Source organism: Mytilus trossulus, chromosome 14, assembly GCF_036588685.1.
Source record: "Mytilus trossulus isolate FHL-02 chromosome 14, PNRI_Mtr1.1.1.hap1, whole genome shotgun sequence".
Classification (NCBI taxonomy): Eukaryota; Metazoa; Mollusca; class Bivalvia; order Mytilida; family Mytilidae; genus Mytilus; species Mytilus trossulus.
Window position 1 is genome coordinate 54184634 of NC_086386.1, and position 16303 is coordinate 54200936.

Genomic DNA, 16303 nt, shown 5'->3' on the forward strand with positions numbered 1-16303 from the left:
GGATCTGCCACTGCTCATGGTAGCATTTTTGCCTCAAGGACTGGAGCTTGTAACCTCCACCGAATAGGTATTTGCTGCTTCTCAAGTAAAAATGAAGCATTAAGGAGTAAGGTCAGCTTCTCCAGTAAGAATGCAGCATTTAGGAGTAAGGTCAAAGACTAATGAGAATGGAGTCTGAATAATGTATCCGTGTAGGGTGATATATCTCGCTGCATAGTGTTATCATTTTAGTTGCACATTAAATATATGATTTTAAGAGTGTTTATAACAATACAGAGTTATTTCATTTATATGTTATCTAACACGAGTATTATTAATATTTTTTGCTGGACATCAAATTGAATTAATAAATCAACCAATCAAACCATTGGTAATAAGTTACAAATCAGTTGAGTAGACCAATCTTCTGCATGCAAACTGGTGGCCAAGTGGTCTAAGTAGTTCTACTAATGTAATCACTAGCCCGTCAACACTGAGGTAGTGAGTTCGAACCCTGCTCGTGCGGGTGCACTTTGACTCTAATCTAAATTGATTAGGATTGTCAGTTTTCCTATCGAAGGTCGGTGGTTTTCTCCGGGTACTCCGGCTTCCTCCGCCAATAAAAACTGGCTGCCACGAAATAGCCCAAAAGTGGCGCTTGAAAGTGCTGTTAATACACCAACAATCAATCAATCTTCGTCAAACTAATTATGCATGTACTAAATAAAAGAGAATCGGAAGATTCCAAAGGCGAAGAAAACTGACAACTCCATGTCAAAAAACGAAATACCAAAGTCGTAGAAAACTGACAACTCCATGGCAAAAAAACGAAATACCAAAGACGTAGAAAACTGACAATTCCATGGCAAAAAACGAAATACCAAAGTCGAAGAAAACTGACAACTCCATGGCAAAAAAACGAAATACTAAAGACGAAGAAAACTGACAACTCCATGGCAAAAAACGAAATACAAAAGACGAAGAAAACTGACAACTCCATGGCAAAAAACGAAATACCAAAGTCGAAGAAAACTGACAACTCCATGGCAAAACACGAAATACCAAAGACGAAGAAAACTGACAACTCCATGGCAGAAAACGAAATACAAAAGACGAAGAAAACTGACAACGCCATGGCAAAAAAAAACGAAATACCAAATTCGAAGAAAACTGACAACTTCATGGCGAAAAACGAAATACCAAAGACGAGGAAAACTGACAACTCCATGGCAAAAAACGAAATACCAAAGTCGAAGAAAACTGACAACTCCATGGCAAAAAAACGAAATACTAAAGACGAAGAAAACTGACAACTCCATGGCAAAAAACGAAATACAAAAGACGAAGAAAACTGACAACTCCATGGCAAAAAACGAAATACCAAAGTCGAAGAAAACTGACAACTCCATGGCAAAACACGAAATACCAAAGACGAAGAAAACTGACAACTCCATGGCAGAAAACGAAATACAAAAGACGAAGAAAACTGACAACGCCATGGCAAAAAAAAACGAAATACCAAATTCGAAGAAAACTGACAACTTCATGGCGAAAAACGAAATACCAAAGACGAGGAAAACTGACAACTCCATGGCAAAAAACGAAAAACCAAAGACGAAGAAAACTGACAACTCCATGTTCAGTTGGCTGTAAATGACAAACCAATAAACGAAAAACAAATATGACAAGACAGAAACCAACAACAACCATGCACCGAATTACAGGCTCCTGTATCAATTCTTTATGTACCTGAAAACCATGCATGTCTTCTTTTTTATTTTATTCAAATGTGTCCGAGAAACTGGTTAATCATCCACCCTGTCCCTTTGAGATAGAAAACATGCATGAGGGCCTGGATTTGGGGTTCTTCATTTTTTAATTTTCAGAGATTTTTTTTTTAATTTTTTCTTTATTATCAAGTTTGGTCTTTATTTCTCCTTTTTTGCTCATTATTCTTTTTTTCTGTAAACCCCATCCAGACCCTCATGTAGATTAAAGAACACTATATATCACTAAATTATATGCGATATCAGAGACATATATAGAGAATAATACATGGCAAAATCCGTATCATATGTCGTATCATCCCGAGTCATCAATATCAGCCCAAGGGCCTTTTAGGCCCGAGGGATGATATTGGTCGAGGGTGATACGGCATGTGATACGGATTTGCCATGTATTATACGCTTTATCATATGTTTCAACAGAAGAGTATTATATGAACTGTTTTCTAATTCATAACACTGGGTTACCTTCAGATCTACTTTTGTCTTGTTTCAATGGCCTTAAAAAAGAACTGCTCAATTACTAATCCGAAGCACCTTGGTTACCTTACAATTTACGTGCTGTTGTTTTAAAAATATTTTGTTTATTTTTGTATTTTTTATAATTGCATTTAGTGTGCCAAAAAATAAGAATTTTTTTTGACGTTCTTGACGTCACATACAATATGAAAACGACGTTCGTTACGTCACATACCAAACAAAGACGTCATAAAAAAAAATTGAGGAAAATTTTTCATAAGCAAAAAAAAACCAAAACTGACTTTATGTAAAAAAAAAAAAAAAAAAAAAAGTAGGGGTGTGATAAAGGGTAGGGATGCGATAAAGGGTAGGGGTGTGATAAAGGGTATGCGATAAAGGGTGCGCATCAAAGTTGCGCGATATGGATTAAACAGCAGGCTATTTATCACATATGCAAAACTACTGTATTTACTACTAAACATATGATAAAATAATTTATCATATATTTAGTACAAAATACAGCTATTTTGTATATCTAATAAAGGTTCTTTTTTCCAGTCTGTATCACCTACCCTGTATCGCATACCCCGTATCGCATGGCTAAACCCGTATCGCATACCCCGTATCGCATGGTAAAACCCGTATCGCACCTTTTTTTTTTTTTTTTTTTTTTTTAAACTTAAGTCAGTTTTTTTGGGTTTTTTTTTGCTTAAGAATTTTTTTTCTATTAAAATTTTTTTTTTTTTTTTTAAATATTTAAAAAAAAAAAAAAAAAAAAAAATAGGTAATTTTTTTAATGACGTCATTGTTTGGTATGTAACGTCACGAACATCAAGTTTTTACAACAATTTTTTCGGCACACTAAATTCAACTATAAAAAATACAAAACACTCAATAATACAATAATAAACAAAATATTTTCAAAACAACAGATTGTAAGGTAACCTAGGTGCTTCGTATAAATAATTGAGCAGTTATTTTAAAGCTTTGAAACAAGACAAAAGCAGAACTGAAGGTAACCCAGTGCTATGGATCAGAAAACAGTTCATATAATATAAAACTCTTCTGTTGAAATATATGATAAAGCGTATAATACATGGCAAAATCCGTATCACATGCCGTATCACCCTCGACCAATATCATCCCTCGGGCCTAAGGGCCCTCGGGCTGATATTGATGTCTCGGGATGATACGACATATGATACGGATTTTGCCATGTATTATTCTCTATGTATTATATGTCTCTGGCGATATAATTTTTATATGTCAATGGAACAGCACCCCAACGACACTATCAAATTGCACACTCGAGAGCTAGTTCAACATAATAGAATTGAGAATGGAAATTGAGAATATATCAAGGAGACAACAACCCAACCAAAGAGCAGAAAACAGCCCAAGACAACCGATTTGTCTTCCACGCAGTAAGAAAATCCCGCACCCGGAGGTGGTCCACAGCTGGCCCCTAAACAAAAATGTCTACTAGTTCAGTGAAAATGGACGTCATTCTAAACTCCGAAACATATAAAATAAATGAACTAAAATTGCATGAAAAAAACCCATACAAAACTAACAAAGGTCAAAAGCACCTGACTTTGTACAGGCGCAACTGAAATGCGGCGGCGTTAAACGTGTTTTATGAGATCTCCCTATACAAAAATGAAGTCCTCCCTATAAAAAATGAGATTATCAAAAAAAAAAATGTTTTTTGCTCGTAGTCTTTTTGATCACAAAAAGCTGCTGTCTCACTTACGTTGAAATAATCTAAAATTACCTATTCCTATAAAAAGTTTTTAGATTCTTACTGTTATTCTTACTTATTCCTCCTATTGTGTACATTTATGTGTCGATCGATTTTATATCAATTTCACAGCGATCAATTTCCACAAACTTCTACTACCTTGCCTCTAACAATCCTTTTTATATTTAACAAATTCATAACTACGCAACAATTATTCATTTATTGAATAAACGCGTTAATTCGACAACATACTCGAAAGACTACACTTACACTTATTTTTAGAACATTTACGTTTATCAATCTAAGAATAGAAAACCCATATTTTGATTAACGTTCGATGTCTTCGGACGTCATCTCTCGTAAGTACGATGATAAACGAGAGTCTTCGAGATAAAAATAGAAACTCCTGATTATCCGAGAACATTCGTTTACGTTGTATATATAAGTAGCACGCTATGCCAGTTTTAGAAACATATACAAAGTTACAGGATATACAGACACAACACAAAGAGATATTACAAGACAGAATTATTGTTTAAACGAATTAAGGTAAGCCATAATTTTTTAATATTATATTTTGCATTATTTTTAGCTATAACTTTACACAATTTACAGAACGATTCAACAAATGTTTGTGTTTGCTTGACACAAATGGGTGTATTTTGCAAATAAAATTATTATAAAATAAACTTTCAGAGAATTTTGCTTTAATGTTAGCACACATGTTAGAAATATATTAAAATCTTAAAATCATGAATTCAGCACAGCATTCGTAAAAAGTAAAATAACAAAAACTCTAAACTTCGAGGAAAATTCAAAGCAGAAAGTCCATAATCAAATGGAAAAATCAATGATCAAAACACATCAAACCAACGAACAACAACTGTGATATCCCTGACTTGATACAGGCATTCTCAAATGTAGAAAATGGCGGATCGAACCTGAGTATCTAATTATTAGCTTCTATTTTATAAACATTTTGAGAGTCGGAAAAACTCCTATTAGACATGCAGGAGGGGACGTGAAAAAAAAATTAGATTGTGTCTTTTCATAATTGGTAAATATTATCCACCTCATCCACTTCATTTTGATGGATTTTTCTTCCTGTATGTATTGAAATGATAGGTTGTTTTTAATTAAAATAATGAAATGAATTTTCGCGTAATGATAAAAGAAACACTATATATGCGCCCCAAAAAATAGATAAATGGTCTGTGCCTCAACGTTAAATGTTCATCCGAAACAGCGACCCAACGACAACAAATAAATAAGACATACTTTCATATACTTCGGAATGTTTTTTTAGTTTAACACTATACTAAGGCAGCAACCATTTAACTTCAAAAACGGAAGGGGGCGGGTTTTTTTTTTTCTTAGTTAGAACTTTTTTTCCCACCCAAATGCACAAAGCGCAAACAAATTTATTGTAGTTTTTCAACTCGATCAATCATTACTTTTTTCAAAATTTAACAGTATAATCGTTAAGGTATGTGGGACTTTGCATTCAGTATATTTTTTTTTTGTCTTCTGCTTGACCAGAATGCTTGTCAGTTTAACACATTTTTTTTTTAGAAAAAAATACCCCCACCCCACCCCCACCCCCTTTTTCATGGAAGTTAAATGGTCGTTTCCTAACTGTTTATTTCTGCTTTCAAAATATATATATAAAATACAAGAATTGATCAATAAAAAATACTATTATTATATTTTTCAGAGTACTATAATCAAAGATGTCAGGAAAATCTCCAGCAATTGGAATTGATCTTGGAACAACATATTCATGTGTCGCTGTTTTCCAGCACGGGAAAGTAGAAATAATTGCCAATGACCAGGGTAACAGAACAACTCCTAGTTATGTTGCCTTCACGGATACAGAGAGACTTGTTGGCGATGCAGCAAAAAACCAAGTAGCACTGAATGCTGAAAATACTATTTTCGATGCCAAGAGACTGATCGGAAGAAATTTTACCGATTCAGCCGTACAGTCCGACATGAAGCATTGGCCATTCAAAGTGATCAACAGTGGCGGTAAACCAAAACTACAAGCCGAACACAAAGGAGAAACAAAAACATTTACACCAGAAGAAATAAGTTCAATGGTTTTAGTTAAAATGAAAGAAACTGCTGAAGCGTATCTGGGAAAGAGGATAACAGATGCTGTAATCACGGTACCTGCATACTTCAATGATTCCCAAAGACTAGCCACAAAGGATGCTGGTTGTATTGCAGGACTGAACGTACTGAGGATTATAAACGAGCCTACTGCTGCGGCTTTAGCTTATGGTCTTGACAAGAATCTATCTGGTGACAAGAATGTTCTAATATTTGATTTGGGAGGAGGAACATTTGATGTCTCCATTCTGTCGATTGGTGAGGGTTCATTGTTTGAGGTACGTTCCACGGCTGGAGACACTCATCTTGGAGGAGAGGATTTTGATAACAGAATTGTTAAACATTTCATTACTGAATTTAAGAGGAAGCATGGTAAAGACATTTCTGGAAATAATCGTGCAATTAGAAGATTATTAACTGCATGTGAGAAAGCAAAAAGAACATTGTCCAGCAGTACAGAGGCAAACGTGGAGATTGACTCATTGTTTGAGGGCATGGACTTCTACACAAAAATAACCAGAGCACGATTTGAAGATCTGTGCCAAGATTTGTTCAGAAAGACCATGGAGCCGGTCGAAAAAGCTTTGAGGGACGCAAAACTGGACAAGGGAAGTATAAATGAGGTCGTACTTGTTGGAGGCTCAACAAGGATACCAAAAATACAGAAAATGTTGTCGGAATTCATGAATGGAAAGGAATTGAACAAATCTGTCAATCCTGACGAAGCTGTGGCCTATGGTGCAGCCGTACAAGCAGCTATCCTATCAGGTGATCGTAGTGACGTCATCAAAGATGTACTGTTAGTAGACGTGGCTCCACTGTCCCTCGGGATCGAAACAGCCGGCGGTGTCATGACAAAACTGATTGAAAGGAATACAAAGATCCCTGCAAAAGCATCCAACACATTCACAACATATTCAGACAACCAGCCAGCAGTAAGCATTCAAGTTTTTGAAGGTGAAAGAGCAATGACCAAAGACAATAACACTCTTGGAAAATTCGACTTGACTGGCATACCACCGGCTCCCCGCGGTGTACCTCAAATCGACGTAGAGTTTAACATTGATGCAAATGGACTTTTACACGTATCGGCTAAAGACAAAAGTACAGGAAATACAAAGCAAATTACAATTACCAATGACAGAGGAAGGCTTAGCAAAGAAGACATTGATCGAATGGTCTCCGAAGCAGAGAAATACAAAGACGAAGATGAAAAACAAAAACAGCGAGTTTCATCAAGGAATCAACTTGAGAACTACATTTTCAGTGTTAAACAAGCGACCAATGACTCTGGTGACAAGCTGACATCTGAGGAAAAACAAACCGTAACAACAGCTTGTGAAGAATCACTTAAATGGTTAGATCAAAACTCCTTAGCAGAGAAAGACGAATACGACGACAAAATGAAAGAACTTCAGAGAATATGTTCACCCGTCATGACAAAACTTCATGGAGGTGCTCACGGTGGACAGGCTGGTAGTTCAGGAGGACAACACGGGGGTCAGAACACATCTGGTGGACCAACTGTGGAAGAAGTTGATTAAGAAACAAATACTTTTATAAATGACATTGCTTAAAGTGATTTTCGAGATTGCTAGTCGTTAACATATAATCATGCAAAAGAAAATGCATTGGACTTTGAATGGCATTAACATTGAAAAACAGATGTACATGTGTTATCATAAGTTTTATTATTTTTGTAGTTAAATAGTACAAAGCCTTTTAAAATACGGAGTTGTTTTGTAAGAGCTTTAATCCTAAAATATTTAGTTGTACATGTAGTGGCATTAACATTGAACATATTTAGTTATCATTTAGTTTTTCAGAAGAAAGAACTTTAATTTAATCCATTAAGTTATTTTGTTATAAAATTTGAAAAATATTTGGTTTTTCAGTAATAAACTGTATAAAACATTTATTTGTTTAGTAATTTAGACACTCTTTTCCAGAAAGTGACCGTTAAAGTGGGGATGCATGTCAATGAGATAGATCAGTATAATATAGACAGGTTTCAAACACTTGAAACTTTTTGAAATGTCTGTTGTTACCATGAACACAATGCAAAAAGGTCAAAACTTTAAAAAAAATAAATAAAATGCTGCAAACTGGATGAAACTTTACAGAAACGGTCACTGGCATCAGCAGAGCTGATTTTAGAAGTTGGATTTTTTTTTTGAAACTTTGCAGAAACGGTCACTGGCATAAGCAGAGCTGATTTTAGAAGTTGGAATTTTTTTTAAATGGCCACCGTAACCATGGAAACAACAAAATTCGTATTGCAACAATAACATGTGGAATAATTACCAATAAGGCCACTCTTCACTAGACAACAAATTCCGTGGAATTTAACAAATGTACGTTCCTGGTATTCAAATGTTTAAGTTTGGGCGTTCCTGGTGAAGTTAATATTCTTATTGAAGCAATAACTGAAGAATCTGAAAATTGAACATATTCACAGTGTTGCTGAATATCATACTTGTTTTTCGTGCATCTGAAATCAAGCCATTATATAAAAAAGAAGATGTGGTATGATTGCTAATGAGACAACTATCCACAAAAGACCAAAATGACACAGACATTAACAACTATAGGTCACCGTACGGCCTTCAACAATGGGTTTTCTCGTTTCAGTTGGCTGACTTTTATCATTTCGGGCCAATTTGTATCTTGCTTTTGCAGTTTGCTTGTTTTACAAATACGTAGAAAGTTAGGGCTAAATGACAGTAGAGGATTTAATTTAACCCATTTAATTATTTTGTTATAAAATTTGTAAAATATTTAGTTTTTATTGTCCACCTTGAGCACATGAAATTGAGTAAGGCCAAGGGAGTTTATCTGTGATACTAAGTTTTTATTGTCGACCTTGAGTACAAGGAATTGAGTAAGCCCAAGGGATTTTATCTGTGATACTAAGTTTTTATTGTCCACCTTGAGCACAAGGAATTGCGAAAGCCCACGGGACTTTATCTGTAAGTCTTTATTTTCCACCTTGAGCACAAGGAATTGAGTAGGCCCAAGGGAGTTTATCTGTGATACTTAGTTTTTATTGTCCACCTTGAGCACAAGGAATTGAGTAGGCCCAAGGGAGTTTATCTGTGATACTAAGTTTTTATTGTCCACCTTGAGCACAAAGAATTGAGTAAGCCCAAGGGAGTTTATCTGTGATACTAAGTTTTTATTGTCCACCTTGAGCACAAGGAATTGAGTAAGCCCAAGGGAGTTTATCTGTGATACTAAGTTTTTATTGTCCACCTTGAGCATAAAGAATTGAGTAAGCCCAAGGGATTTTATCTGTGATACTAAGTTTTTATTGTCCACCTTGAGCACAAGGAATTGAGTAGGCCCAAGGGATTTTATCTGTGATACTTAGTTTTTATTGTCCACCTTGAGCACAAAGAATTGAGTAAGCCTAAGGGAGTTTATCTGTGATACGAAGTTTTTATTGTCCACCTTGAGCACAAGTAATTGAGTAAGCCTAAGTGAGTTTATCTGTGATACTAAGTTTTTATTGTCCACCTTGAGCACAAGGAATTGAGTAAGCCCAAGGGAGTTTATCTGTGATACTAAGTTTTTATTGTCCACCTTGAGCACAAGTAATTGAGTAAGCCTAAGTGAGTTTATCTGTGATACTAAGTTTTTATTGTCCACCTTGAGCACAAGGAATTGAGTAAGCCCAGGGGAGTTTACCTGTGATACTAAGTTTTTATTGTCCACCTTGAGCACAAGGAATTGAGTAAGCCCAAGGGAGTTTATCTGTGATACGAAGTTTTTATTGTCCACCTTGAGCACAAGTAATTGAGTAAGCCTAAGTGAGTTTATCTGTGATACTAAGTTTTTATTGTCCACCTTGAGCACAAGGAATTGAGTAAGCCCAGGGGAGTTTACCTGTGATACTAAGTTTTTATTGTCCACCTTGAGCACAAGGAATTGAGTAAGCCCAAGGGAGTTTATCTGTGATACTAAGTTTTTATTGTCCACCTTGAGCACAAGGAATTGAGTAGGCCCAAGGGAGTTTATCTGTGATACTTAGTTTTTATTGTCCACCTTGAGCCATTCCTTGTTCTCAAGGTGGACAATAAAAACTAAGTATCACAGATAAACTCCCTTGGGCCTACTCCACAAGGAATGGAGTAAGCCCAAGGGAGTTTATCTGTGATACTAAGTTTTTATTGTCCACCTTGAGCACAAGGAATGGAGTAAGCCCAAGGGAGTTTATCTGTGATACTAAGTTTTTATTGTCCACCTTGAGCACAAGGAATTGAGTAGGCCCAAGGGAGTTTATCTGTGATACTAAGTTTTTATTGTCCACCTTGAGCACAAGGAATTGAGTAGGCCCAAGGGAGTTTATCTGTGATACTAAGTTTTTATTGTCCACCTTGAGCACAAGGAATTGAGTAGGCCCAAGGGAGTTTATCTGTGATACTTAGTTTTTATTGTCCACCTTGAGCCATTCCTTGTTCTCAAGGTGGACAATAAAAACTAAGTATCACAGATAAACTCCCTTGGGCCTACTCCACAAGGAATGGAGTAAGCCCAAGGGAGTTTATCTGTGATACTAAGTTTTCATTGTCCACCTTGAGCATAAAGAATTGAGTAAGCCCAAGGGAGTTTATCTGTGATACTAAGTTTTTATTGTCCACCTTGAGCACAAAGAATTGAGTAGGCCCAAGGGAGTTTATCTGTGATACTAAGTTTTTATTGTCCACCTTGAGCACAAAGAATTGAGTAGGCCCAAGGGTGTTTATCTGTGATACTAAGTTTTTATTGTCCACCTTGAGCACAAAGAATTGAGTAAGCCCAAGGGAGTTTATCTGTGATACTAAGTTTTTTTTATTATTTTTGTCGAGCCTTCGACTTTAGTCGAAAAAGCGAGACATAGCGATCCCATATTCCGTCGTCGTCGGCGGCATCCACAAATATTCACTCTGTGGTTAAAGTTTTTGAAATTTTAATAACTTTCTTGAACTATCCTGGATTTCTACCAAACATCGACAGAAGCTTGTTTATGTTCATAAGATAATATTGAGAAGTAAAAATTCCATTTTTTCCATATTTTACTTATAAATGAACTTTGTTTTTCTGCTAGGAATCATTACATTCACTCTGTGGTTTAAGTTTTTAAAATTTTAATTACTTTCTTAAACTATCCTAGATTTGTATCAAACAGGTACAGAAGCTTGTTTGATCATAAGAAAGTATCCAGAAGTAAATTTTGTAAAAATAAAATTCCAATTTTTCTGTATATTTCTTATAAATGGCTTTAGTTTTTCTGCCAGGAAACATTACATTCACTTCGTGGTTAAAGTTTTTAAAATTTTGATAACTTCCTGAAACTATCCTGGATATGTACCAAACTTTGACAGATGCATGTTTCTAATTATAAAATAGTATCCAGAAGTAAATTTAGTAAAAAAAAATTCCATATTTTTCCCGTATTTTACTTATAAATGGACTTAGTTTTCCTTTAAATTAACATATTACAAACAGTCTGTAGTTAAAGTTTTTAGACATTTTTAAGATTCTTAAACTATTCTGGATTTTTACCAAATTTGGACAGACACTTCTGACAATCAAAAGATAGTATCGAGAGGAATATTTTATTGATTTTTTTCATCATTTTTGTTGAGTGTGTGATTAACAGCAAAAGAAGGCGAGACACTGGGTTCCGCGGAACCCTCACAAATTTTTTAGTCATATGATCGGTTATTTCATTCCTGAATGGCTATGGTGTATCATTCCAATGGAATGCCTATTGTTATCCGTTTGCTGTTCTTCATCTTAAAGTCACAAAAAGTTCACTTTTGGTTTTGATGATACTCACTTTTTATCCTCAATGTTGTTAAGATATGGTGTTAGACTGCAAGTTATTCTCAACCTAGGGGCATTATGTTTTTCACTCTGTGTGTCCGTTCGTCCGTCTGTCCCGCCAGATCAATGAGATGTGGTATGATTACAGATGAGTTCATGAGTATGAAATTAATTACATGCCATCGTACAGCCTTCGACAATGAGAAAACATAGACTGTCCAGTCGGCAGAAATTGACAAAACAACAAACGAAATACAAATATGACAGACTTAACTAACGACAACCACTTACAGGCTCCTATATCAATTCTTTATGTACTTGAAGTAATGACATAAAATCAAATCCACTTACAGGCTTCTATATCATTTCTTTGTGTACTTGAAGTAAAGACATAAAATCAAATCCATTACTTAATTTTTAATTAACTAAGGATTTTCCACCTCTGCAATCCAACGACATGATTGAATTACGCACTCGAGAGTGTAGCCTGATAAAATTGAGAATGAAAATTGGGAATGTTTCATACAAGAATGACAAAGGCCAGAGGCTCCTGACATTGGACAAGCGAAAACATGCAGTGGGATTAAACATGTTTTGTGAGATCTCAAACCTCCCCTATACATTGAGCCCATTGGCGGATCCAGGGGGGGGGGGGGGGGGGTTCCGGGGGTTGGAACCCCCTTTATTTTGGCCGATCAATGCATTTGAATGGGAACATATAGTTGGAACCTCCCCTTTGTCCTGGGTTGGAACCCCCTTTTTAAAATGGCTGGATCCGCCCTGGAGCCAATGTAGAATAAACAAAGACATAGTCTTCTACAAGGACAGACGGCAGTGGTCCATACGATATGTCAAGCTACAAATCACACCGAGTCTAAATAAATGAATTTAACATGATATACTGGTTGACTTTAAAAACGCAACAATCATTGTTGGTTTTTTAACCAAATCATCTTTGTTTCTCATGCAACTATTATTTATGCTTACCATGCTTCTTTTTCTTTAGAAACATCTGACTTACCTGACTGCTAAGTCGGCTGAAATATGTGAATCAGTTTAAAGAGAAAAACAACCGATAAATTTTAAACAAAGCAATTTTCGAATAAAAGAATGGCAGACGAGAACCACTGAATAACAAGTCGATAATAAACTGAAGACGCCATGGTCAAAGTAAAGAAGGCAAACAGACAAAAAGACAAAAAAGTACAGAAAACACAACATACAGAACTAAAGACTTAGCAACACAAACCCAATTCTCCATTTTGTTATGTCGAATGTGTGTAATTTGATATTGTGTCGTTAGGTTGCTGTTCCATTGATCCATGATATATCGCATATAATTTATTGAAATAACTAAGAGTATTCCTGATCATGCATAGTGATCTGGATAGGGATTACAGATAAAAGAAAACTGAGCCAAAAAGTGAAGAATAAAGGGCAAAAAACAAAGAATGGACAAAATGAAATTATTATTATTAAAAAAAAAAGAATATTATACAATTACTGTCTTTTGTTAAGGTAAATATGCGGTTTTATTGACTTTTGAAAAACTGATATTCCCTGAGGCCGACGGGTGAATGCTTTTTTATTCAAAATCCAATTCATATAGAGAAACCTACTAAAATAATACCAATATTGAATAATATAGGTATCAATGGAAAAAAAAGAACAATGAAGTACTAAATTATAAAGAAACAGAAATTGATGTTATGAATAAAGATTGCATAACAATTGTCCAAAAATTGAAGAATTAAGAAATCAGGAACCTCAAATCCAGGCCTTCAAGCATGTTTTCAAACTCAGACGGACAAAGCGGATGTTAAACCAGTTAGTCGGACACATTTTAAGAAAACTAGAAGACAACTGTAAATACTCCAGTTGTAATTTCCATGGTTTAAAACTTTTATATTAAACGAAGAGAGTCGAACGATACCTGAGGGACATTCAAACTCACAAGTCGAAAAAAAGAAACTGAAGGCCGTACATTGATCTATTATATTTTACTTATATAAATTGTTATTTGGATGGAGAGTTGTCTCATTGGCACGCACACCACATCTTCCTATATCTGATAACGAAATGGTAAAAAATGAAAAACAGACAAACAGACAAAAAAGTACAGAAAACACAACATAGAAAATTAAAGACTGAGCAACACAAACCCCAACAAAACTGTGGGTGATCTTAGGTGATCTTAAAGACAGATCCTGCTCCACATGTGGCACATTTTGTGTTATTCATGTAAGTGCAAACCCGATAACATGTCTAATTCAGTAATTTACATTCGCGAAAAGGGGTCAGAATCGTAGTTACGACATAAGGAACATGCATGTCCGCTATCATCTGTAAAACGAATATTAAATAACAGAAAACCGAATCGTATAGCGTCCTTAAATTTACTAAGGGATGATTTCAACTTTACCACTTGGAACTCTTGGTTCAATAGCTTCTCTGTAAAGGAAATCATGGTAGAAAATACAAGTTTTGGAATATCGTATCAACTGGGAGATATATATTCCGTATGCAGGCGCTGCTGCATGGAACATTGCTACATAGTAATGGAAAATTCACAATTTGGAAATGTTTTATCTGATGTAGTGTCGTTTTTTTTTTAATTCTATTATTTCAAGTAGAAAAAGAATTGATATAGGAGCCTGTATTTCAGTGGTAATCGTTTATTTCTGTCTTGTCATGTATTTTCCTCATTTACAACCAACAGTACAGTATGGGTTTTCTTGTTCATTGTTGAAGTCTCTACGGTGGCACGTATTGTTTTCATATTCGTGATTTGATAAGTTGTCTCATCTGCAAACATACCACATTTTATTTATCGTATATTTGCGATGAATTTGTGGGGTAATTGATGCTGAGACAGCTACCTTAGAAGAAAAATAACCCAGCAGGCGGCCGTTTAACAATTGCATAATAAATACAGTAATACACATTTTTCATAAAAATAATCCCACATCTTAGATATCTAAAAACAAAAAGTGAAACCATTGAATCCAAAAAATAGCTTTTGTAACCTTGTGATTGGCAAGCTGCCTGGTTGGTGTGAGACAAGGCTTCGTGTTGACTGAGACCACACTTTGCGGTATGGGCTTTGCTCATTTTTGAAGGCCGTACTGTGACCTATAGTTGTTAATGTTTGTGTTACTTTAGTCTCTTGTGGACAGTTGTCTCATTGTCAATCATACCACATCTTCTTTTTCTATATTTGATCTGTAATGGTTTACTTTTTTTACAAATCGTGACATGGATGGAGAGTTGTCTCATTTGCATTCATTCCTCATCTTCTTATATCTTATTAAGCTCTTGTAATGAATTGTTTCATTGAGTTGCATGTACAGTGAAACCTGTTTAACCCGAACATCCCTGGGACTTAGATTTTGTTCCGGTTTATCAGGTTCCCAACGCATGCAGTTTGATATGACGGTGATTAAGAACATGTTTGGTTTAGACAGATTCTCGGTTTATGCAGAATTCGGTTTAGTCAGGTTTTACTGTATCATGTGTCGTTACCCTCGGGCGATACCACTGCTATTGGTCAATCAGTTATAGGTGTCAACATCTTAGTTCTAGAGATCAACTGCTATAGACTATAACTCAATTCCTTTTATATCCTCCTCTACTTTAATACGTATTTACACGTCCCTGGTATTCAATTTTATAAGTTTGATCGTTCCTGATGAAGTTTAGCTCAGTCCGGAAAGCGCCTTTGACGCTCACAATTCCTGGTAATAAGATGTTAAGAGTTTAAGCTTTCCTGATGAAATTAAATCCAGGAAAGCGCTTTTGACGCTTAAAATTTATTACGTGCATGTCATTTTTATCGAAGCAATACCATGAGAATATGAAAATTTGTAATAATGTACTCAGTTGCTTTTTCATGCACTTTAATCAGACCGTTATGTTTTTTTTTCTTTCTTTTCTTTGCAATTTATCATTTCGGGTCATTTATAAATTGATTTGCAGTGTGGGTTTTGATAATTGTCGAAGGTTGTACGGTAATTATTGTTGCCTTATTGGTAATCATACCACATCTTTAATATAATGACAATAATAAGACTTATTGTAAATGTAAGATGACTTTCCATCAGTTTAATTTTAACATTTGTGACTTGGACGGACTCCGAGACTTGTCTCATTGGCAACCATACCACATCCTCTTATATCAATTTGCTAATTGTTAAATGTCGTACGGAGACGGTAATAAATTTTACGGACTTTGGTCTCTGGTGGAGAGTTGCATTATTGGTAATCATACCACATGTTATTGTTACCGTACCAAGAGTTTCAAATGTTTGGAACATCTCTCAATTTTAGACTTATTTATCTCATTGACATAAATCACCTCTTTTAGAGATCACTTTCTGGGGAAAAAAATCTAAATTACTGAACAAATAAATCATTAAATGTT

The 16303-nt window shown here is 35.3% G+C and overlaps 1 protein-coding gene across 1 annotated transcript; it reads left to right on the top strand.

Moving 5' to 3' along the window:
* The first annotated feature begins 5661 nt into the window (after positions 1-5661).
* On the top strand, positions 5662-7993 carry LOC134696794 (heat shock protein 68-like). The gene has a single exon (XM_063558739.1). It carries the CDS (start codon positions 5694-5696, stop codon positions 7617-7619), a length of 1926 nt encoding a protein of 641 aa, XP_063414809.1. The 5' UTR covers positions 5662-5693; the 3' UTR covers positions 7620-7993.
* The last annotated feature ends 8310 nt before the right edge of the window (positions 7994-16303 follow it).